Below are 24,114 nucleotides of genomic sequence, written 5' to 3'. Positions count from 1 at the left end.
TTCCTCCACCCTTTGCTTTTCCGGAGAGCTCCGTGTCCCGGTCCGCTCGGAACAGCTGGAAGCCAGTCAGCTGGAGCGCAGAATCTGGTATCGATCCACTTAGCCATGATTCCGTAAAACACAGGGCGGAGGATGAGGAGAAGTCTCTGTCTCTCCCCACCAGCAGCTGGAGTTCGTCCAGTTTGTTGCACAGTGAGCGGACGTTGGAGAGAAATATGCCCGGCAGCGCTGTACGAGATCCCCGTTTCCGTAGCCGTACAAGCGCCCCTGAGCGTTTCCCTCTCCGCCGGCGTCTCACCACGTGGGCGAAGGTGAGCACACCTTTTACAAAAATGTCCAGTAACTCCACAGAAGTTAAAAACGTTGGAAATAAATCCGCTGGAGTTGTTCCCCTGATGTTCATGAGCTCTTCTCTGGTGAAAGAGCTCTGGGAATCACAGCAGAAAACAGTATTTAAAACGAAAACAACAAAAAACATCGCGCACCAACACACCGAGGCGGCCGTCCGCGGCGCCATCAGGAAGGGTTAGGGTTACATTTGACAGCTGACAGCTTGTTTACCTACTTTCAGACCGCTTGAAAATAATATTTTATAAAGTTTGTATTCGTTTTGGTAAATGATAATTAATTAAACTTAATTTAATGAATCAAACTAAGTAAACATGCGATTTTGACTTTAGTCAAATTTAGTCGCACAAAATGAAAGCTTGTTATTTGCCATATTCATAGATGTTCACACAAAGTACTGCTACAGATTCAAGAAGTCAAACTTTATTAATTTATTAAAAAATTAAAAATGGACCTCTGAGGCATCTTGTTTGGCCAAACAATAGTAATAATAAATATCTTTATTAAAATGTAAATCTTTATTTATTGCCAATCTCACTGGGTGTTTAACCCAGTTAAAGTCAAAAATAACTCAAATGTGTTTTAACAAAAGCTTTTAGGGGGCAATAAGGAACCAACAGGAGTCAAATTACTCCTGTTTATAATTATAAACTTAAAATAATGCCGCAGTGCGACTCTTCCATCAGCAGTGCAACACAAATAATCATTTCAAGAAAAAGAAAAAAAATATTCATCTCATCCCCAACACTGAATATCAGTGATTGGAAGTCCCTAATTATTGTACTGTAAATAATACAATATGGACTTCATCACAACAGTTCATGTCATTTTGTGATGACAGTCTTTCGTTGATCTTCAGTGAACCTGCAGCTGTTCATGCTCCAACTTCATCAAGTAGAAAGAAAATCCAAAGTCTCGATATATTTGAAGGAGCTTCTGGGTGACGAGGTTCTCCATCTTTTTTTTGATGGTTTAAAAAAAAAAAAAAAAAAGGTCATAGGTTACGGGTTCCAGCGTAGGTCACAGATCAGGGCGATGTGATCGGAGGGATGAGCGACGCTGGGCAGAGCCTCGTGGGTGGTGACCTCCTGGTGGCTGGGCAGAGGAATCACCTGCTCCACCTGCAACGACACACACACACACACACACATATTAAGTTACACATATTAAGTTAATAAGTTAGCTTATTGGTCGTCCCGGTATCAGGGCCAGTACCTGCATGCTGCCCGGCTGGATGAAGATGTAGTCCAGGCAGCCGTGAAATCCTCCCACGTAGTTGGTGTAGGCCGGCTGGCCGCAGGCGCTCAGCAGGGGGGGGAAGGCGGAGCGCAGCTCCATGCTGCACGACTCCTCCGGACCGGAGCTGCTCCAGTCGGCGTGTTGCGGAGGAACCACCGTCTCGCTGAGCAGCTGGAACACACCTGCAGACGGGGAGGTGGAGGGGGAGGAGGGGGAGGAGGAGGAGGAGGAGGAGGAGCACACGATTCGTACGCTTTCAAAACACACAGAATGCGTCAGCGGGGCGGAGGCTGTGGGCCTCGCCTTCGGGTTACCTGAGTGAGGGGAGGAGTTAAAGTCACCACAGAAGACCAGAGGGGCTCCGGGTGTGACCTCGCTGATCACGTGGCTCAGGTGTCGCATGGCCACGCCCATCTGGATCAAACGAAGATTCCCTCCTTCAAAAAAAAAAAGGAGATTGATTCAGTTATTTCTTTGTTTCTTTGTGCAGAGTAACAGGGAACAAGTGGTCAGTCTGCTCTCTGAGGTCAGCGACCCGGGTGTGAGTCGCTCTACCTTTCGGGTGCCAGTACAGGTGAGTGTTGGCCACGCACACCTGCCTGCCGGGTTTATTCAGGTCCTCCAGCACACTGACCTGCAGAGGAACACACGCGTCACAACTCTGCTCGCAAACATAGGTCAGATTGTTGAGACGTCTGTGCGAATATGATGTTAATTTAGTAAATGATGGTCCTTTTAGTCAACTAGACCTTAAAGCAGGGCATGCTTTAGGGGCGGGGCTACAAGGTGATCGACAGGTCGCAACCACGGCATCGTCCCGTCTGGCAGCCATCTGTGGTTTTGTCCTCAAAACTCTTTCGCGGTGTGTTTTCCGTTCATAAAAATGAATTTAAACATGTTTGCTTGCTTTAAAATGTCAAAAAAACAAGATTGCAAAAAAAAGCAACGCTTCAAAACAAACCAAGGGGTGACGTCATGGTGACTACGTCAACTTATTATATACAGTCCATATAATATGCCCCCCCCCCCCATGCTCTTCCCAGTGAGCTGCAGCACCTGCAGGACGGTGGACCTCCGCAGCATCTTGTCCTTCAGAGCCGGGTTAGCAGAAACCTTCTCCAGCAGCGCGGCGTGGATGGGGTCAGAGGTCAGCGCCTCGCTCAGCACGATGTCATGACGGCTCAGCAGCTTGAACTTTGACCTGAGAGGAGACAGAGTTATGAGTTATGATCGAACATAACCTCGACCTTGACCGCCAGGCGGAAGAGACTCCACCAGGGGGAGCTGGTGAGTAACTATGACGCCTGCAGGAGGAAACCTGAAACAACACCACCGTGAACCTGCAGCTAAAAAAGGGCCAGTTCTTTGAGGAGCAGAAGGTAAATAACTGAATTTACCACCGGCTGCATTTCATGTGAGAGTTTAACATCCAGCGTTTGTGTTTTTAACAGAAAGTGTAAGTGCTGACGGCCCGACCTGCGGTAGAAAGTGGCCGGTCCTTCGTGCTGCTTCTCTTTAATCCTGAAAACGCCCTCCAGGCCGAAGGCATCCAGAGCCGGAGTCAGACTGTCCGTGAACACCCCTGAAAAGAACCCGGAGGACGGGAAGAGAGTCAGAAACACGACGGCCGGTCTCCACAGAAGAGAAGGAGACACGCTTGTAAATAATCACCCTTGTCGACCTCCTGCAGACAGAGGATGTCGGCGTTGTATCCGGCCAGCTCCTTCTTGATGAGGCTCTGCCTGTAGTCCAGCTGCAGGGCGTAGGGGGCGCAGTACGGGTAGAGCACCGTCTTGGAGAGCTCCGTCTGGGCGTAGACGTCGGCCAGGATGTTATACGTCGCCACGCGCACCAACGGCCACGCCGCCTCTCTGAGGGTGTACGAGTGGCGGTTGTCGAAGGTGCAGGCGCCCGGCCCGGCCTCCACGGCGCCCGCGGACACCAGCTCCTTGGCCTCGCCGACGCGCCCCCCGCCGTCTCTGGGCGTGCAGCGCAGCTTGAGCCGGAGGCCGATGTCGTGATTGGACGGGACGTGGACTCGGCCGCGTCCGACCTCGGTCCAACGCGGAGGTTCTGCTGCAGCGTCGGGACTTTGAGAAGAGAGAGAAAGATCACACGTCTCATCTCTGGGGACACTTTCTACGATCTATTGTTGTTTCCAGGTGAAACCGACCCGACCCACGACCGATGACCTGGAGGACGCTTCCATAGTTAAAAACAGAAACACAATGGAAGCAAATTGTCTCTTGAATTTAGTTATTAAAGAGTTGTGATTAAAATATGTGCTTTAGTCCCCATTTCACAGTGTAAGAAATAACTTGTGTAACGGAGTCAGAAATGCATTCTGTCATTTCTTGTTTTCAATGTATTGTATTTTATTTTTGTTTGTTGTTCAACGATATTGTTGAGTGTTTGTGAATTTTATTTTAATGAGCTATTTTTATTTACCGTTATTTTTAAAAATCTGTTTCCTGCGGAAATTGCTTTCCATCTCTGCTGTACTTCCTGCTCCTGAGTCCGTCTTCCCCTCACAATGGTTTTGTATTGCTGAAGGTGAGTTGAGTGAGGAACGATGTCGAACTATTTTCTCTGTATTCTTTAATAAAAAGTGACCGTTTATGTCACATACAATAGTGGAACGTTAATACGATCCCGGCGTCCAGCTGTCGTGTCATTTAGACCGTTAAAATATACGTTTGGTGGCAGTTTCGTTGAGCCAGTTTGGCGCCGTTTGTTGAGCTACATCCGGTCGCCCCAACGTATACTTTCTTTGTGTAAATTGTTTTGTTTTGCGTGTGTATAGGAAGCGGAAGTACAGAGACAGACCAGAAGGAAATTGTGTGTGTTCTGCTCTCTCCTGCAGGTATGGTTTTCCTTTTGTTCATTTTCGCTGTTTCTGTTAAAATTACTCGAGCTCATGTAGTCATTTATTTTGTCCAATAGGGGTCGCTGTTTTGTAACTTACATGTTTTGTATGTTACATGTCATGGTTTTTGATGAATATTGTTATCATTTAGATTTAATGTGGTCCTGGCTTCCCTGAGACAATGGCTTTGTATTGCTGAAGGAAGCGGAAGTACAGAGACAGACCAGAAGGAAATTGTGTGTGTTCTGCTCTCTCCTGCAGAATAAATAAGTATTGGGAAAATCCACCATCTGAGTCAAGTTCTTCCGTGCCCGTTCCACATCCGTTACACTTGTAAATACTCTCTAGTGAACAAAACATGAGACTCGGTTTCTAGAGGACCTCAAATAGACACTGATGTTATTTACTCGACTGAAACCCGTTGATCTGAGTCAGGCTCCTCTGTATCTATTGTTGGTCGACCTAAAGTCCAAATATATATTCAGTTATCAATGTAACCAAATGGGGGGAAAGCCACGGATGTTTCTATATTATAATAATAGTTATTGTTACTTAATGGAGTATTTTTTCCTCTCCTTGTATGAACATGATAGTTATTTTTATCTATATTTGTGTTTATTGAATAATGGTACTTGGAACTGTGTGTAAATAACATAGAGAGGCATTTAAGAGTGGCATGCCTTGCGTGTGTACATAGAATAAGTGGTTAATAAAGTTAATTCTACTATACATGTGAAATAAAAAAAATGTTTAACTATAAAATAGATATAAATAAGACTGTGAACACGTTGGAATGTGCAGAAGGAGCCTCCGGTGGACTCACCTCGCGTTCGGGGCATTTTCTTTATACCACGTGACCTCGCAGTCCTCCAGGGTGCCGAACTCCACCTGCAGGTGGGGACACACCGGGAACCCGGCCAGCAGGGAGCCCGGGAGCTCCACGGTGACGAGCGTGGGCGCGTTCCTGCGAACCGAGAACGTGACGTCACCCACCCGCAGCACGGCTCCGTCCCGCCACGCCGCGGAGTTCGGCACCGTGTCGGCCACCTCCTCCCCGGCGTAGTGCAGCTTCACGGCGGGTGGAGGCTGCTGCTGCGGGGGGGGCGGGGTCTGGCCCTTGTTCTTCTTCTTCGACTTCCTCGTCTTCTCTTGGCTCTTGGCGAGGCCGTTGGAGATCCGGGCCAGCACCTTGCCCAGAGGCTCGTCCTGGTCCCGCAGCATGCACTTGTTGGTACCGTCCAGCCGGAAGGAGATGGTGAGCTTCGGCTCCCCGGGGAGACACCTCACCGCGGCGGGCTCCATCCTCCGGGGGGCTCCGGTCAGAGTCCTCGGCGAGGAGGAGGCGAGCAGCAGGCGGCGGGGGAGCAGCGCGAGGACAGCGGGGAGGCGGTGAAACATGAGGTCCCCGGGGGCCGGAGGAGGACACCAGGAGCGGGACGCGCGAGCTGTGGTCGTTAAACTACGCCGGTAACGTCAACTGTCAATAACGGTTCACAGAAGATAGTTATTATTATTTGTAAACACGTGAATACTCCCATCAAGTCACTGCGAAGCTTCTTCTTCTTCTTCGTCTGTAAACATATTCTTCTTCCATGGTTATTGGCGGTAGGTCATTTAAGAGGCGCATTACCGCCACCTAGTGGACTGGAGTGTGCAATACGGTAAATATAAACGGAAATGGAAAACAAAACATGCATTTTTATTCAGATTTGTATTTTTGTTTTAAAAGACAAATGCAAAAATTAACTTAAAGGACATTTAAAATAAAATAAAAGATCAGAAGTGTTTCTTCACTTGTGAATACTCCCATCAAGTCAGTGCGAAGCTTCCTCTTCTTCTATGAAACATATTCTTCTTCGGTGGTTATTGTCGGTTTACCAATTAAGAGGGGCATTACCGCCACCTAATAGACTGGAGTGTGCACCGACACAACTAAAGAAAAACATTTGTATTCAGATTTTATTCATTTTGTTATAAAAAACAAATGCAGAAATTCACTAAAATGACATCTAAAATAAAATAAAAATGAAAACGTATATTTCAAAAATCTAATCCTGAGTTTAAAATGTCCCCAGGTGTCAGCATCAAATAAGACGTGTCTCTTTTTGAAAGTGCAACAGTCTCTAATTATCCCCTCGGCTACTCTACAGCATATTTTTCTCTGCGTCGTAGTCCTGACAGCAGTGTTCCAGATGTTCGGGGCTTTGGGGGAAGTAGTCGGCCTTGTGTTCTTCGTCGTGCTCGATGTGCTTCAGGTGGACCACCATGTGCAGGGCGTAGGCCAGGACCAGCAGCAGGATGAGGGAAGTGACGAGGCCCATCAGAATGGCCGGCGTCATGAAGGTGGCGCAGACGCTCGCGGGAGAAAATCTACCGGCGGTGACGTTGAAGGCCTGGATCTGACGAGGGGAACGGGGACATTGTTCAGATGATTTAAGATCAAATTCACAGTGTTACAGTTCAGAAATCAAGTTTATCTTCAAGAGTTCAGTGAAGTAAATCCTCTCTGGAGTCGAGGTGCTCGGGTGGAGTTAAAATCCAAACAACCATCCAATGTAAATATTTTTTACTTTTTTATTTGAGTCCACAAATAACCATTAGTACGCAAATAAATAAATAAAATTACCCCGAGCATCAGTCAATTTTGTTCAAACCTGCAATAACTGATTTCCTTTGGCCACTCGAAGGCAGCGGCAACAAGACATGCCATCTTTGATCTGGTGAACTTGTTGTTTATTTGTGGAAATAACCATATTTACTCTGCCTGTGTGTACATATTATTGTATATTGTATATATTTCAGATACCTTAGACTGTTTACTGTTTTATTTACTTGTTATATTTGATCCTTCTATGTCTTGTGTGTACTTTCCCCCTTTGCTGCTGTAATCCTGTAAATGTCACCACTGCAGGACAAATCCCACCTGAAGGGTTATTTGGGAGTTTTTCCTGATCCGATGCGAGGTTCTGGGGCAGGGATGTCTATGTGTACAGATTGTAAAGCACTCCGAGACAAATTTGTAATTTGTGAAATTGGGCTATATAAATAAACTGAATTGAATTGAATTATCTTATTCATACATCCAGCATGTTACAGAGACACATTGACATTTATTTGGAGTCGTTTTGGCTGCACCTGATGAATCTACACCACCGTTCAAAAGTTTGGGGTCACCAAGACAATTTGGTGTTTTCCATGAAAACTCACGCTTAGAAAAAATAGTCAAGACATTGACGAGGTTATAAATAATGATTTTTATTGTAAATATTAATGTAGTTCTTCTTGTGGCTCAAAGGAAGGCCAGTTTTATAGCTTCTCTCAGCAGCATAACTGTTTTCAGCTGCGATCATATAAAAAGGGGTTTCAAGGGTTTTCTACCCCTCCGTTAGTCTTCTAAGGCGATAACACAATGTACCATTAGAACACTGAAGATGGGCCTCTATACACCCATGTAGAGACTTCATTACACACCAGAGAATAGTCATTTACCACATTAACTATGTAGAGAGAGCATTTATGATTCATTTAATGTTATCTTCATTGAAAAAAACAGTGCTTTGAAAAATAAGGACATTTCTAAGTGACCCCAAACTTTTGTACGGTAATGCAAATCCAATATTCACTCCCTTTACACCTGTTTTTGGTCTCCACCAACTCCAGAGGATAGCATCTGTCTCTCTAGCTGCTAAATGCTCCTTCGTGTTCTGCAGGACGTGTAAAGTGGGTTTAATCAGAGTTTCGTTTCAACCGGGCGAACAGACCAGGTACCTGGAAGTTGGTGAAGGTGACGGTCCAGCGGCGGGCGGGCTCGCTGCTGGGCAGCAGCAGGGCGCTGTAGCGCTGCAGGCTGCTGACGTGGAGGCAGTGGTAGGAGGAGGAGGCCGGAGCGTACACGTTGCTGGCGTTGAACACGGCCTCCTCGGAGGTGTTGTAAAGCAGAGAGACGCTGTCCACCGAGAACCACCACTGGTCCGAAGACTCGTGGAAGGTGTTGGACAGCTGCAGCCTGACGACAGAGGCACGACGGGCCGAATGTTACCGTGGACACTACAAATGTCATTATTTTTCAAAGCACTGTTTTTATCAATATAGATAACATTAATGAATCATAAATACTCTCTCTCCATAGTTAATGTGGTAAATGACTATTCTCTGGTGTGTAATGAAGTCTCTACATGGGTGTATAGAGGCCCATCTCCAGTGTTCTAATGGTACATTGTGTTATCGCCTTAGAAGACTAACGGAGGGGTAGAAAACCCTTGAAACCCCTTTTTATGTGAGCGCAGCTGAAAACAGTTATACTGCTGAGAGTAGCTATAAAACTGGCCTTCCTTTGAGCCACAAGAAGAACAACATTAATATTTACAATAAAAATCATTATTTCTAACCTTGTCAGTGTCTTGACTATGTTTTCTATTCATTTTTCAAATCATTTGATAAATAAAAAAGTGAGTTTTCATGGAAAACACGAAATTGTCTGAGTGGGTGACCCCAAACTTTTGAACTGTGGTGTATTTCAGGTGGTGTTACCACGGCTGTAGACCTTCATGCCTTAAAAGTATCACGTGGAGTTGTTTACTAAATAACTATGAGGCTCTTTTTCATTAGATGGTATATTTTAAGATGGTAGGACTGACCTGATGGACAGGCCTTTAAAGTCCTCCACATCTCCAAACCTCATGACCAGCCTGGTGAAGACAGACACACCAATGGAGGTCAGTATGACATAAGTAACTGCTGAAAAATGTCTTTAAAAGGTGGAGTCAGACAGGCAGGCAGACAGTCGGGTCAGACAGACAGGTATACGTACGTGGCCTTGTCCTGGCGGCAGACAGACTGGCTGGTGTCCACAGGTGTCTGAGGAGAAAAGGCTCTCTCCGTCAGGTCCAGCTGCTTCTGCTTCTCGTAGCGCAGAGACAGCTTCCTGGCCTGGAAGAGGACGCACGGCTCCCCATCGGACAACACCTGGTGGACAACACCTGGTTTATGAGGACTAAAGTATGAGTGGACAACACCTGGTGGACGGGACTAAAGTATGAGAGGACAACACCTGGTTTATGAGGACTAAAGTATGAGAGGACAACACCTGGTTTATGAGGACTAAAGTATGAGTGGACAACACCTGGTTTATGAGGACTAAAGTATGAGTGGACAACACCTGGTTTATGAGGACTAAAGTATGAGTGGACAGCACCTGGTTTATGAGGACTAAAGTATGAGTGGACAACACCTGGTTTATGAGGACTAAAGTATGAGTGGACAACACCTGGTTTATGAGGACTAAAGTATGAGTGGACAACACCTGGTTTATGAGGACTAAAGTATGAGTGGACAGCACCTGGTTTATGAGGACTAAAGTATGAGTGGACAACACCTGGTTTATGAGGACTAAAGTATGAGTGGACAACACCTGGTTTATGAGGACTAAAGTATGAGTGGACAACACCTGGTTTATGAGGACTAAAGTATGAGTGGACAACACCTGGTTTATGAGGACTAAAGTATGAGTGGACAACACCTGGTTTATGAGGACTAAATTATGAGTGGACAACACCTGGTTTATGAGGACTAAAGTATGAGTGGACAACACCTGGTTTATGAGGACTAAAGTATGAGTGGACTCCGGGAATATGGCGGAATACAAAAGAGCCCGCTACGACCTCCGTAAGACCATCGGCTCTGCCAAGCGGGAGTTCAGGAACAAGGTGGAGGAGAAGCTCAAGAGCCATGACGTGAGAGGTGTGTGGAAGGGGCTACAGACAATCACGGACTTCAGAGGGAAAACCAGCGGTGAAGAGAACTCCTCTACCTCCCTCCCAGGCGAGCTAAATACATTCTTTGCTCGGTTCGACGTGAACGGCAGCCCGCGAAGGCAGCGCCGCGAGGAGACCAGCCTGCTGATCATCTCAGAGGCTGGCGTGCGCAGAGCCTTCAAGCGGGTGGACATCCGAAGGCGGCAGGTCCCGACCACATCCGGGCGCGCCCTCAGAGCATGTGCAGACCAGTTGGCAGGAGTCTTCGCAGACATCTTCAACCTCTCCTGTCCCAGGCTGTTGTTCCTGAGAGCTTCAAGATGTCCACCATTGTGCCTGTCCCCAAACACCCCAAGGTAACCTGCCTGAATGACTGGAGACCCGTAGCCCTCACCTCGATTGTCAGTAAATGCTTGAGAGGTTGGTCAAGGACTTCATTTGTTCCATGTTGCCTGCCACGCTGGACCCATGGCAATTTGCATATCGTCAAAACAGATCCACCGACGCGCGGTGCCATGGCACTTCACACCGCCCTTTCCCACCTGGAGGAGGAACTGTTGTGTCGAATGCTGGTTGTGGACTACAGCTCAGCGTTCAACACTATTGTTCCCGCCAAGCTCGACACCAAGCTCAGAGGTCTAGGCCTGCACTCTACCATGTGCAGCTGGATACTGGACTTCCTGTCGGGCCGCCGCCAGGTGGTGAGGATGGCGGTACCACCTCAGAGCCGCTGACCCTCAACACGGGAGCCCCTCAGGGATGCGTGTTGAGCCCTCTCCTCTACTCCTGTACACACGACTGCACGGCCATGCACAGCTCCAACGTCATCATCAAGTTTGCTGACGACACAACAGTGTTGGGGCTGATCACCGACGACGACGAGACAGCCTACAGGGAGGAGGTTGGATCACTGGTACAGTGGTGCCAGGAGAACAGCCTCGTCCTCAACGTCAAGAAGACCAAGGAGCTGATCGTGGACTACAGGAAGCGGAGAGAGAGCACACCCCATCTCCATAGACGGAGTTGCAGTAGAGAGGGTCAGCAGCTTCAAGTTCCGGCGTGCACATCTCCGAGGACCTCACATGGACCACGCACACCACTCACGTGGTGAAAAGGGCCCAACAACGCCTGTATTTCCTTAGGCGACTGAGGAAATTCAACATGGCCCCCGCATCCTCAGAACATTCTACACCAGTACCATCGAGAGTGTTCTGACAGGTTGCATCACCGTCTGGTACGGAACTGCACCGCCCTGGGCGTAGGGCACTACAGAGGGTGGTGCGGTCGGCACAGTACATCGTTGGAGGTGAGCTTCCCTCCATCCTGGACATATACACCAAGCGGTGCGTGGCCAGGGCCAAACGGATGATGAAAGACAATAACCACCCCGCGCACAAACTGTTCACCCTTCTACCGTCAGGCAGGCGATACCGCAGTATCAAGTGCCGCAAACAGACTGAGGACAGCTTCTTCAGTCAGGCCATCAGGCTGCTGAACAAGGACTGAGACCCTCATTAACACTACACACCAGAACATATTCTGTGAATATCTATGGCCATGGTGTATATTTTATTACATTGTTTATATATATATTGTATGTATATACATATATATATATATATAGTCTCAAAAAAGTGTATATTTTATTACATTGTTTTATATATATATATTGTCATGATGTATATTCTATTACATTGTTTTATATATATATTGTTAATACTTTCTTCTTTTTTGTGTGTGGATATTGTATAGTTTATTCTCATTCTTATTCTTTTTTTAGTCTGCTACTGCTGTCGGGTGTTTTGCACATAAGAATTTCACGAACCGATTATACTTGTATAAAAGGGGATGTGACAATAAAAACTTGAAACTTGAAACTTGAAACAACACCTGGTTTATGAGGACTAAAGTATGAGTGGACAACACCTGGTTTATGAGGACTAAAGTATGAGTGGACAACACCTGGTTTATGAGGACTAAAGTATGAGTGGACAACACCTGGTTTATGAGGACTAAAGTATGAGTGGACAACACCTGGTTTATGAGGACTAAATTATGAGTGGACAACACCTGGTTTATGAGGACTAAAGTATGAGTGGACAACACCTGGTTTATGAGGACTAAAGTATGAGTGGACAACACCTGGTTTATGAGGACTAAAGTATGAGAGGACAACACCTGGTGGACGGGACTAAAGTATGAGAGGACAGCACCTGGTTTATGAGGACTAAAGTATGAGTGGACAACACCTGGTTTATGAGGACTAAAGTATGAGTGGACAGCACCTGGTTTATGAGGACTAAAGTATGAGAGGACAACACCTGGTTTATGAGGACTAAAGTATGAGTGGACAGCACCTGGTTTATGAGGACTAAAGTATGAGAGGACAACACCTGGTTTATGAGGACTAAAGTATGAGAGGACAACACCTGGTTTATGAGGACTAAAGTATGAGTGGACAGCACCTGGTTTATGAGGACTAAAGTATGAGTGGACAGCACCTGGTTTATGAGGACTAAAGTATGAGTGGACAACACCTGGTTTATGAGGACTAAAGTATGAGTGGACAGCACCTGGTTTATGAGGACTAAAGTATGAGAGGACATAACATAATGGATGGGCTGCCACCTTGAGGGGAGGGAAGGGAACTGCAGCTCCTGGCATCTGAAGTAAGTTCCTCCGGGACACATCTGGAGACTGAAGAGGAGGACAGAGGACAGAGGACAGACTTGTTTATCATTTCATATCCACGAAGAAGCTCTTGCGTAACACGTGGTGTTCATCCTCACATCACATGGATGCTTCTTTCCTTTCTTCTTCCTGTTCTTTTCTGTCCCTGTGGACATCGTTTTACTCAGCAGTGAAACTAAACGCTCTCTTTCTTTTTCGTGTCCTCGAGGACTCTGAAGTGTTTTTGAAGATGACAGGTAGAGGCTTCGTTGAACCCTGGGAGGTGAGGTGTGTTGTTACAGGTGGAGCGTTGACTCACCTGTTGTCTGAACGGCTGCTTTAAAGACATCAAACTCTCCTCCGTCCACATCCCTCCATCAGCCTCAACCACCTCTTCATCTGAAGAGACAACAGGAGTTCCTTTGTTTTATGTATTAAATCACACACACACACACACACATATATATATATATATATACACACATATATATATGTATACTGTATATATATATATACATACATATATATATGTATGTGTGTATATATATACACACACATATATATATTAGGGCTGTCAATCGATTAAAAAAATTAACTAATTAATCGCACATTTTGAAATTCATTAATCGCGATTAATCGCGATTAAAAGTTTTTTCTTTTTCTTTTTAAAGACCAAACTTCACAAAGAGCTGTGTTTCAAAGAGGCTCCTACCTATAAAGTGCCAGCGAGGTATTTAATATCATGGATGATAAATTGTTTCTTCAGTGAAACATCCAGATTAGTAAAAAAAAAAGTATATTGAGACCCCATTGGTCCTGTCATCTTTAACACTGAACAGCAGAACCAGTGGCCTTGGTAACTGACTGACATTCACATATGTCACGTTAATCCTCTAGAGCAGGCCTCTTTAACTAGCGGCCCGCCAACCACATGCATTTTAACTGCGTTTAACTCCGCTCTCACGCCTCACACTGTCCCCCCGTCAACCTCTCTTCTCAGCTCGCGCTCCACCCTCACTCCCCCCCCCCCAATCATCAAATATTCTATTCGGCCCCACACCCCCCTGATTTTTTATTTATGGCCACTGCTACTGAAGTTGAATAGCCCTGCTCTAGAGGCTGGGCTCATGTTCTCGATTTTACAAAAAAATGTAAATTCACCTTTTAAAGGCGTTTGCATATGACACATACCCACGTGTTATACATCAAACATTCCAGAACAATCTCAGCTCTATAATGAGGCTCATTGTCCTCGCGCCGTGTTCTCTGGTTCTCTGACTGACAGGCTGCTAATGAGCCTTACCTGTGAGGTGGGAGGTCCTTTGTGATTTACTGAGTGTTCATTGGTTGTTTTTTTCCCAAAATGTTGACAGACAAACGGATTGACCAATCACAGTGAAGGATTCGTGTGACGAGTTCTTTCCGCGCCGCGTCCCCCGACACGTCGCCCCTCCGTTCCTCTGTGTATCAGAGGGGGAGACGGGAGGAAGGAGGAGCAGGAGGAAACCCGACTGATTCATCCACGAGTTAAACTGATTTCTGCTTCTTATTTTCGCGGAGAAATAATTGTTTTAAAAACGGAAACAGTGTAAAAACTTCAACGAACACCGGAAGTAAACAAAGTTGCGTTAATATATTTTAGTGCGTTAACGCGGCCAAATTAATCGCATAGATTAACGCGTTAACGCTGACAGCCCTAATATATATATATATACACATATATACACATTTTTCAGACAAACACACAGACAGGCGAAAAAACACACACAGACAGACAGACAGCAAGACACACAGACACAACCACAGACAGACAGACAGATGTTCTACTCACCGTGGTCCGGAGTAACACTGTGAACAAAAGTATCAGGAGGATCAACACTTTTACATTTTCCACTCTTAAGTTAACACAGTTTCTGGTTTTAATTGATTTGATTTTCTCTTTCATTGATCGGCATTTCTTTGATTTTAGATCACATTATTAATAAATGATCGTATCTGGCACGACATGTCGGTCAGTTCTGATGGAGTGTTTTAACTATTGTTTAAAAATAAGATATAAATATTGTATCTTTTTATTTTTCAACAGATTTGTTTTCATTGATTATTTTCTTAAATTCTAGATTGTGTTTATTGGCTTGTTTATCAATTGTAAAGAAATATTATAATTTTTTAAAAGAAATGTACAACCACACAATTAAAATCTGATTCTGACTCCTTATTATTTGACTGTCGGCGTATCTGACAAGAAATTTAAAAAAGAATAGCGGCTCATGAAAGCCAAATAAGAGATTTGAGTTGAGAACTATCGATGTTTACTTTTAAAATTATAGAAAATATAACATCATGACAATAGGTTAACTCACCCTAATAAATAATGAAGTTAAGAAAAGAGAGGGAGGGCAGTCAACAGACTACCCAGAATGCATTCTGTCAGAGGAGTGACCCAGCCGTCGACCTGGTGGATTAGTGTCTAAGATACCAGACAGAGTGATCATCCTGGAACAGAGACGTTCTATTGTGTGACCTCCCACTCTGACCCCGATTAAACTGACGGTGGAAAAGTAGCAAAAACACCAAAACACGGACTGCGTTTAAAAAATAAAATAATAATAATTCAGTTCAGGTTTTATCGTGCAGACAGACCTCTGGTGTGGTCACAGAAGCGTAAGGCCCACCCTAAGGTGCCCCCTCAGTCAAACACTGAGCACCCCAAGCTGCCAGCGAGGGGTGTCGGAATATACGCCGACAAATATTGACATAACCATGACATTTTAAAATGAAATATTGATATCATGTTGATTATACAAATGCGATGATATTGTGTAAATAACCCCTTTCGCCTCATTAATTATTTTGTATATAGAGTTATGGTGTTATCGGTAATAATTTACCAATAAAACAGAAGACATTTTTTTTTTATTAAAGTTGTTTTTAATAAATAATACAAAAGTTAAAGATTAATTTGAATGACAACATTACTTTTTTTAATCGCCTCTAAATATATATGTATTTATTTAGCTTTTACTCAGCCGCCGCCATGTTGAGAGCCGTGTAGAGGCAATCCCACGCTTTGAATTTAAAACACTATTTCATATTTACGACAACATTTACAATCATACAGAACCTGGCATGAAATAAAACGTCCTTTATTTTGAAATATTAATTTGTCGCCTCATATTTAAGTTTTGTTTTCTTTACCCATTCAGTCACAATAATCTATGTCATAAGACAAGATGAGAACTTTATTGATCACGCACCTATTCAACAATAACAATAATGTCGCCTAATAAAATACAGTATACAGTCTAGTCTGATCTCAACGAGCCACGTGCCCCCCCCCCAACCCCCCTCCATTCTCCATCTCAGAATAAAACATCAGCTCATACGAAATGTATTTAAATGCGCTTTGTTTAAAACAAAAAGGCACAGATAGACAAATACAACCAGAATCACAGCCACACAAAAAGGTTGAGCTCCTTTTGTCAGGGCCGGACTGTGAAGTGTGTGATTGCACTGATTACATAATCACACAGACACACACACACAAAGGACGTGGTGGCTCTCAGCCACAAAGGAGATTTTGCAGCATGCACCATAATAAATGACAAACTAGGACAGCTCTCGTTCTACACATCCTGCACAGACGTTTTCATCCCATTTGTATTTTGTTCCCCTCAAATAACGCCGACATCGAATGATTCTGCAGAAGCCTGATTCATGCATTACATTACATTACATGTCATTTAGCAGATGCTTTTAACCAAATGCATATCTGCATCATGCATCTTACAGGTCCAACGCAACGTTTGTACAATTCTGCTTCACGAGCGTATTCATTATTATATGTTTTGTGAAAGATCTGGGCGAATAAAAGGTTGTGAGAAGGTGTAGAGACATAAAAATGTGATTTCAGGTTTTCAACAGAACACACACACACATGATGTCAGACGTGCTGCCACATACCACTGGGATGGGATACATGGTTTGCGTTTGCTTGAGAACAATATTTCCTCTATTGTTTGAGTTTTTTTCTCATGAATCCTGCAGCATCATCTCTAACTGCTCGGGAGCCAGCAGCCATGACAAAGTTAGAGATTAGCTGGTGGACAAAGTGGAGCATCGAGCCGGTTAGGATGCGCTTCTATTTAGCTCAGGGGTTGGAAGATTAAAAAATAAATTTAATAAAAAACAGCTAAAAAGAGAGTGAATATTTAGATTAAAAACTCCAGCTCTGTCCCTCCTGGGTGGGACAACAGCAGCTAACCGTTTTACCTTGGACTACATGCAAATGCTGGGTTTCCAGATTGTCTTTCTGTCCCCACATGATAAAATAAAAATGCTAATTTAAATAAATAAACCCAATCAATTCAGAAACGAGGTCGCAGCGCATCAGTAATCTTGGAGCCGATGTCAAGTGTCAGATTAGAGCGTCTCGAGAGGTCAAGCATCCACGAGCATCAAGGTAAAACCTCATCCCACGTCTCGGTTTTACCTGTCGGCAACGAGGCAGGAGGAAGACTTCAGATGGGGGAGAAGGAGGAAGAGGAGGAGGAGGAGGATGCAGTGTTTCCATGGTGAAGCCATCGCTGCGGCGACCAGAGTGGGATGCCGGCACACACACACGCGCGCGCACACACACGCATACACACGCACTCTCCCCTTGAGTAATCTACTTTAATCAGCCGTCTTTAAACCCCCCACATGACAAACGGACGGATCAGCCAATCAGGACAGAGCACAGGCAGACGAGGGGTTGACGGAGCCCCGCCCCTTGATTTCCTTCACATTTTCTCATTTTCACTGCACAAAGGGTTGAAGAAACAATTGAGAAGTGAGATGCCTTTATACCTTTTCTTTAGACATGGAAAACATCCATGGCTTCTCATTCATTTCACAATGTATTGTGTATTATTCTACTGTTCTATAGGGCACTGCACAAGCAAATAAAAAATAGACATTCGGTAAGAGTGTTGATGGATAATTGAGAATAAAGAGGGAATAATAGTAAGACCAGTGGTGTATTGTAACTGTATTTACTGCAGTGCTGTATTTAAGTACATTTCCATGTAATGCTATTTTATATTTCTACTCCAGTACATTTCAGAGTAAACATTGCACTCTTTACTCCACCACATGTATATGACAGCAAAAAAGTCATTAAAATGAGCTCCACCTGTGAATGAATTATAAGTGATAAATACATTATAATTCAATAACATAACACACATAATGAGCAGGTTACATTTACAGTTTACTTTTGGTATAAGTATATTTCAATGCTAATACTGTTAGCATTGAAATATATATAATAAATACAGTACATTTTTTTGTAATACTGTAAAATAAATAAACTGAACACCAATATATCTTCCTCAGATTTAAAAAATATGAGAAAGATATATTATTATTTTCGATGAGGCGAATACTGGTAAAAATTTTTTTTAAATTCATCTCTTAAACAACAGATTCTGCATCTACCGTAAATAGTCAATGCAAAAAAGTCATTAAAATGAGCTCCACCTGTGAATGAATTATAAATGATAAATACATTATAATTCAATAACATAACACACATAATGAGCAGGTTACATTTACATTTTACTTTTGGTATAAGTATATTTCAATGCTAATACTGTTAGCATTGAAATATATATAATAAATACAGTACTTTTTTTTGTAATACTGTAAAATAAATAAACTGAACACCAATATATCTTCCTCAGATTAAAAAAATATGAGAAAGATATATTATTATTTTCGATGAGGCGAATACTGGTAAAACATTTTTTTTAATTCACCTCTTAAACAACAGATTCTGCATCTACCGTAAATAGTCAATGCAAAAAAGTCATGAAAATGAGCTCCACCTGTGAATGAATTATAAGTGATAAATACATTATAATTCAATAACATAACACACATAATGAGCAGGTTACATTTACATTTTACTTTTGGTATAAGTATATTTCAATGCTAATACTGTTAGCATTGAAATATATATAATAAATACAGTACATTTTTTTGTAATACTGTAAAATAAATAAACTGAACACCAATATATCTTCCTCAGATTAAAAAAATATGAGAAAGATATATTATTATTTTCGATGAGGCGAATACTGGTAAAACATTTTTTTAAATTCATCTCTTAAACAACAGATTCTGCATCTACCGTAAATAGTCAATGCACACATCTATACAATGTTAAATAGCTTACAAACCTAAGATTAAAACTAAACAAAGTATATGTTCTGTATAAGAAATAACAGCGTATAAAGAAACCGTCGTCGTTTGGATTCGAGTGATCATTTCCATCAGGCATCTTCTGTCGCTCTCCCAGCCGGGGTCCTCAGAGTAGACATTGCCGCGGTGCATCCTGGGTCCTTCCTTTCCAACCCAGGCTCGCTTCTGCAATCATGGGTACCGCTTTTACTTCACCCTAAACATTCAATTATTCCCTTCGCCGCTGTGATTTTTTCACTATCGTGTGGCAGAGGAATGTCTTACAAACTGTTTAAAATGCGTTTGCGGTGGAAAATAACTCCTTAAATGACTAAATCGGACAGTTTGTACGTTTCTGTCTCACCGCAACGTGGAGCGGCCATGACACATCAGAGCTGCGTGTTAGCATGGTTAGCTTAGCATAGCACACGTCCCTCTTACTCCATATATTAACACTTATCGAACTTAGCTGAACGGCTGAATAACATAACAACATAACGTCCTCTGGTATCGTGTATATATTCGCGGGCTCTGTGTTTTTGATCGGTCAGCCTCGTGCTCGTGACGTAAAGCGTCGTTAGCTTCGTTAGCTCCTCAGTCCGCTCACTTCTCAACAAACGCGACAGGTTTCTGGGATAAAATGCCGAAATTAAACGCGCAGACGGATTTTAAGTGAGTGTTAATGTTCATATTTGCTCAATTTAACGGTCAACGGCTTTAAGACGGCAGCAGATGTTAAACTAACTATAAATCTTCACACAGTGCTACATTTAATTTACTTGATTTGTAGGTTTACGGCGTACATTTGTACGTAGTTGGTGTGAATCCGGGCTTATTAAAGCTCGGATTGTTCGCTTATCCACTTGACAGCCGACGCAACGTAATTATTGTAACGTTTAAAGCAAATCAACTATTTAAACGTTTCTTTATGTCAAATAATTTGGACACAGCGAGACCAACCCAGTTCCTAAGGGAAGGAGTTTTTAAATCACACCTTACATCTAAATGTTTCTAACCTTCAGGTGTGGAAAGCAAATTACCTGGATGGCGTCTTGGAGTTTGAATTAAATGTTTAGTTTGTGGTTTAACCCTCCTGTTACCTTTAAATTTACTAACAATCTTTTACCCTTTTTGACCCCAGCAATTAAAACCTCCAGAAAATTATTAGAATTATTTTTGTTTCCCAAGTTTAAGTGTGAGGTACTTTATGTTTGTTTGTTGACTACCTAAATAGCCCTTTAAATAAATAAAAAAGTTGATATTTCTTATGTGTTTTACATGGTGAAAAACAGCCTGGGGTCAAATTGACACAGATGCGTACAAGTTGTGTTCAGGACAGTGAAAACATATCATGTGAATTTTATGTTTTCCCAGTTGTCCCCAATAAATTAGGAAAAGCCATAAAATAGGAAGCAAAAAAAATGATGTTAATCATTTTTTAAGAGATGTCAAACATTGAATGTGGTCAAATTGACCCCAAAGGTAACAGGAGGGTTAAGAGACCACGTTTTTAATTTAGGGGGTTGACAGGATTCTGGTTATTTAAGAGCCTGTTGCTGCCGGCCGGTGTTACTAAACCAGAAGAAAAGAAGCATCTTAACGAACAGTGTGAAGCTGAAATGTGTGACCTGCCAAAAAGGAAAACTCTTTAACAACCCCAATATATAAATTTGAGAAGCGTTAAGGACAAAGATTCATTACTGATATTTGGCCAGAGACGCGTTTAGTAAAATGAACCAGAAGTTTATTACAGGAAACCATGAAAATAATCTAAAACAATTAAAAGCCAAAACATGCAGAACTAATTTACAAAGGCAAACAGAAGTAAAACCAAACATAATGGAGGCAGCAAAGCTTTTGCATGATTGTCATAATATAAATGATTTCTTCTGCTCAAGCGGTGTTTGGGGATATTTAACCATTTGAAATGCATGTGAAGTATGTTTTGTTGAATTTCCACACGGCTCAATGGCGCTAACTTTATTTCCTTTCGGTCTTCGTCTCCCAGGAAAGTGTCGTGGTCTGCGCACAGCCAGGAAGCTCCGTAATCACCGCCGTGAGCAGAGATGGCACGATAAACAGTACAAGAAGGCCCATCTGGGCACGGCCCTGAAGGCCAACCCCTTCGGAGGAGCCTCCCACGCCAAGGGCATCGTCCTGGAGAAAGTGTGAGTACCAAGAGGTGATGGCGAAACACAAAACGCCGGTCGTGGACAGCTCGTCATTTTTAATAGACCTCTCCGTGATCCAGTTAAAACCAGAGAGCTTCAAACGTCACATTACAGGGTTCGTACGGTCATGGAAAATCTGGAAAAGTTATGGAATTTTAAAATGGTCATTTCCAGGCCTGGAGAAGTCCTGGAAAAAACGTAAATCATAAAAGTTTTGGAAAAGTCATGGAAATTTGTTATCACATGTTCATTTATGCGGTGTTTAAAATAATTAATATGTTTTTTAAAGAAAGACGTTCAAAATATAAGCCGGCGTACGCTCTCAATACGCAACATGTTCTAAATTGTTCATGTTTATACCGAGATTTCAGTTTGTTTATCGAAATTTGCTTTAAAGTCATGGAAATCCGCTGGTCAGAATGTGTAAGAACCCTGACATAAGAGGTTTACAACTGGAGTCACCAAGGGATGCAGACAATTTCACTACATCATACCAAGAAAGTCATAGTTATGTTGTTTCTGTGAAGTATTGAATTATAATGTTCCTTTGAGGTAGCTGCTATCATTTGAAGTTTGTTGACGTGTGTTTTTCCTCGTGTTTCAGTGGTGTTGAGGCTAAGCAGCCCAACTCTGCCATCAGGAAGTGTGTCAGAGTTCAGCTCATCAAGAACGGCAAGAAAATCACCGCCTTCGTCCCCAATGACGGTTGTCTCAACTTCATCGAGGTAAATACCCGTCTCCGTCCTAGAACAGGGTTCGTACGCTCATGGAAATCCTGGAAAAGTCATGGAATTTTAAAATGGTCATTTCCAGGCCTGGAAAAGTCATGGAAAAAACTTACATCATAAAAGTTTTGGAAAAGTCATGGAAATGTGTTATCATCACATGTTCATTTACGCCGAGTTTAAATAATTACTAGCTCAGTGGGGCAAGGCACTGAACCCTGCTTCTAATAACTAAGGATGGGTTAAATGCAGAGAACTAATTTCCCCTTGGGGATTAATAAAAGTGTATATTCTTATTCTTTCTTAAAATATAAGCCGGCGTACGGCAATATGCAACATTTTTCATGTTTATACAGAGATTTCAGTTTGGTCATGGAAATCCATTGGTCAAAATGTGTAAGAACCCTGCTAGAATAACAGCCAATCAGAAAGCTTACTGTATACTAATTATATTCCAGGTTCTGCTAATTTATTCTGTTCAGGTTTTCCCAAAGCGTGTTCTCTTACTGACGAGCCGTTCTCCTCTCTTCCTCCTCCGCAGGAGAACGATGAGGTTCTGGTGGCCGGATTCGGACGTAAAGGTCACGCCGTTGGTGATATTCCCGGCGTTCGCTTCAAGGTGGTCAAGGTGGCCAACGTGTCCCTGCTGGCTCTGTACAAAGGCAAGAAGGAGAGACCTAGGTCATAAAATGTTGAGACAGAAAATAAAATAAACACATTTTCAATTACACACTGGTTGTTTCATGTTGTCATTTAATGTATTGGTCACTTCACAGTTGTTACTTTTTACAGACTTCAAAAAACATGAAAATTAATCTTACATTTTAATCTGTTGGCCTAATCATGTGATGCATTACACTTCCAAAAGGTTCTTCACAAATGTATTGTGTTTTCTCTCATACTTTTTCCTAAGTTGTTACTTGGGTTGACATGATTCCTGATAAAAAGTCAACACCCCCTTCCGCTTCCATTTTCCTGAAGAGAGAATTTGTTTTAATTTAATTGGATGGGAGGAGTGGGATTAGCATTAATGGATCACTTTAATCCAAAACATGTTACCATTTGTCTGAAGTGTTCACTGAAACATATCAGCTGGGGATAAAACACCAACCCTAAGGCCCTAATGGTACTTTTTTTTAGTTGGAGCTCTGTCAAAATCTATATTAAAGGTATTATTTTACGATTAATATATAATTATAAATTATATTTTTTCAAACCAAAATGCCAAACTTCTCTTCCAACTCCTGACCTCAGTCAGTCCCCGGACCAAAAATGAAAAGATTTTATTTAAATATAAATCATAATTTAATCAAACAAATCTGCTGATCAGCTCACTGCATAAACCTCTGGAGTTAAATATAGAAACGGGCACCAGATTGACTCCCATGTGAGGTTTACTAACTGTTTTCCAAGATTTATACATTTATCGTGAGTATAAATCAGTCATTTATTCTCGCAGTGCTCTAAAGCCATGGATCATGGATCATGTGACAGAACTCATGCAGACGTTCGGCTCTGGTTTCAGTCACAGGTGAAAAGTGACATCGTCTCTGAGCTGCTTAAATACACACGATGCACACTATGATTATTAACTAAATGAACGTGAAACTATAAAAAACGAAACATTAAAAGTAAAGTTAGCTTGTGAACATTAGCAGCTAAACGGTTGGAGCACATCGATTGCCTCCACACGGCTCTCAACATGGACGGCTGGATTCAGGAACGGGGTTTAACTGATAGCAGATCACTTTACCATTTATAATATGAGCCAAAGTCGAAAAACGGAAAGTATCTAGCCAGTGGGAGACAACACAGAGACTCATTACTCCACTATTTTTCAAATTGTTGTCTGCTACTAAATTAATGCTCTAAATTTGCAGCTAAAAAGACGGGACTCCCCTCGGGAGTTGGTACAGACCACAAATATTGAGCTAAAAAACAAAAAGGCGAATGTCGGACTTGCATCACGTCAGAAGGACACAAACAGGACGACGCATGAGTGATCACGTTGCTCTGTAGCTACTCGATCTAAACACAGTGGTTAGGTTGTTATGTTTAATCTGTAGGAGAACTACGGTTATCCTTCAATTAAACCCGTTAGGTTTGTCCCTCCTGGGCTT

At 42.9% G+C, this 24,114-nt stretch overlaps 3 protein-coding genes across 4 annotated transcripts; 1 reads left to right on the top strand and 2 right to left on the bottom strand.

The window, feature by feature from the left end:
- Nucleotides 1-755: 755 nt before the first annotated feature.
- Nucleotides 756-6,294, bottom strand: pde12 (phosphodiesterase 12). The gene is made up of 8 exons (XM_056438169.1): nucleotides 5,277-6,294; nucleotides 3,259-3,677; nucleotides 3,064-3,169; nucleotides 2,644-2,788; nucleotides 2,143-2,221; nucleotides 1,902-2,024; nucleotides 1,564-1,769; nucleotides 756-1,469 (listed from the first exon to the last, which is right to left on the bottom strand). Exons 1-8 carry the CDS (start codon nucleotides 5,849-5,851, stop codon nucleotides 1,350-1,352), a joined length of 1,773 nt encoding a protein of 590 aa, XP_056294144.1. The 5' UTR covers nucleotides 5,852-6,294; the 3' UTR covers nucleotides 756-1,349.
- Nucleotides 6,295-6,394: 100 nt separating this feature from the next.
- Nucleotides 6,395-17,495, bottom strand: atp6ap1la (ATPase H+ transporting accessory protein 1 like a). Of its 2 annotated transcripts, XM_056438170.1 has the most exons (8): nucleotides 17,369-17,495; nucleotides 14,708-14,724; nucleotides 13,196-13,275; nucleotides 12,835-12,903; nucleotides 9,264-9,418; nucleotides 9,091-9,141; nucleotides 8,222-8,459; nucleotides 6,395-6,852 (listed from the first exon to the last, which is right to left on the bottom strand). In XM_056438170.1, the coding sequence occupies exons 1-8, from the start codon at nucleotides 17,458-17,460 to the stop codon at nucleotides 6,598-6,600; spliced, it is 957 nt and encodes a 318-aa protein (XP_056294145.1). In that variant the 5' UTR covers nucleotides 17,461-17,495; the 3' UTR covers nucleotides 6,395-6,597. The 2 variants fall into 2 exon arrangements, with proteins under 2 accessions (XP_056294145.1, XP_056294147.1); XM_056438172.1 differs by lacking the exons at nucleotides 14,708-14,724; nucleotides 17,369-17,495 and adding an exon at nucleotides 12,996-13,042 and having other exon boundaries at nucleotides 13,196-13,262.
- A 1,754-nt stretch (nucleotides 17,496-19,249) lies between these two features.
- rps23 (ribosomal protein S23) lies at nucleotides 19,250-22,724 on the top strand. Its single transcript, XM_056437225.1, has 4 exons — nucleotides 19,250-19,296; nucleotides 21,107-21,266; nucleotides 21,874-21,994; nucleotides 22,536-22,724. Exons 1-4 carry the CDS (start codon nucleotides 19,293-19,295, stop codon nucleotides 22,680-22,682), a joined length of 432 nt encoding a protein of 143 aa, XP_056293200.1. The 5' UTR covers nucleotides 19,250-19,292; the 3' UTR covers nucleotides 22,683-22,724.
- The last annotated feature ends 1,390 nt before the right edge of the window (nucleotides 22,725-24,114 follow it).

This window comes from Pseudoliparis swirei, chromosome 18 (genome assembly GCF_029220125.1).
Source record: "Pseudoliparis swirei isolate HS2019 ecotype Mariana Trench chromosome 18, NWPU_hadal_v1, whole genome shotgun sequence".
In the NCBI taxonomy this organism is placed as follows: Eukaryota; Metazoa; Chordata; class Actinopteri; order Perciformes; family Liparidae; genus Pseudoliparis; species Pseudoliparis swirei.
The sequence above is the reverse complement of the archived record's forward strand: the minus strand, read 5'-3'. Positions and strand labels throughout refer to the sequence as shown.

Bases quoted from the DNA above. Each gene is read 5' to 3' on its own strand.
- pde12 (XM_056438169.1), bottom strand. From the start codon at position 5,851: ATGTTTCACCGCCTCCCCGCTGTCCTCGCGCTGCTCCCCCGCCGCCTG. The intron at 3,170-3,258 runs GTGATTATTTAC...GGTTCTTTTCAG, and splicing joins TCTGCAGGAGGTCGACAAGG to GGGTGTTCACGGACAGTCTG. The intron at 2,789-3,063 runs GTCGGGCCGTCA...GTCTCCTCTCAG, and splicing joins CCGGCCACTTTCTACCGCAG to GTCAAAGTTCAAGCTGCTGA.
- atp6ap1la (XM_056438170.1), bottom strand. From the start codon at position 17,460: ATGGCTTCACCATGGAAACACTGCATCCTCCTCCTCCTCCTCTTCCTC. The intron at 12,904-13,195 runs GTGAGTCAACGC...CCTCCTCTTCAG, and splicing joins AGCAGCCGTTCAGACAACAG to TCTCCAGATGTGTCCCGGAG. The intron at 9,142-9,263 runs GTACGTATACCT...TGTCTTCACCAG, and splicing joins TGCCGCCAGGACAAGGCCAC to GCTGGTCATGAGGTTTGGAG.
- rps23 (XM_056437225.1), top strand. The intron at 21,267-21,873 runs GTGAGTACCAAG...CTCGTGTTTCAG, and splicing joins GGCATCGTCCTGGAGAAAGT to TGGTGTTGAGGCTAAGCAGC. The intron at 21,995-22,535 runs GTAAATACCCGT...CCTCCTCCGCAG, and splicing joins GTTGTCTCAACTTCATCGAG to GAGAACGATGAGGTTCTGGT.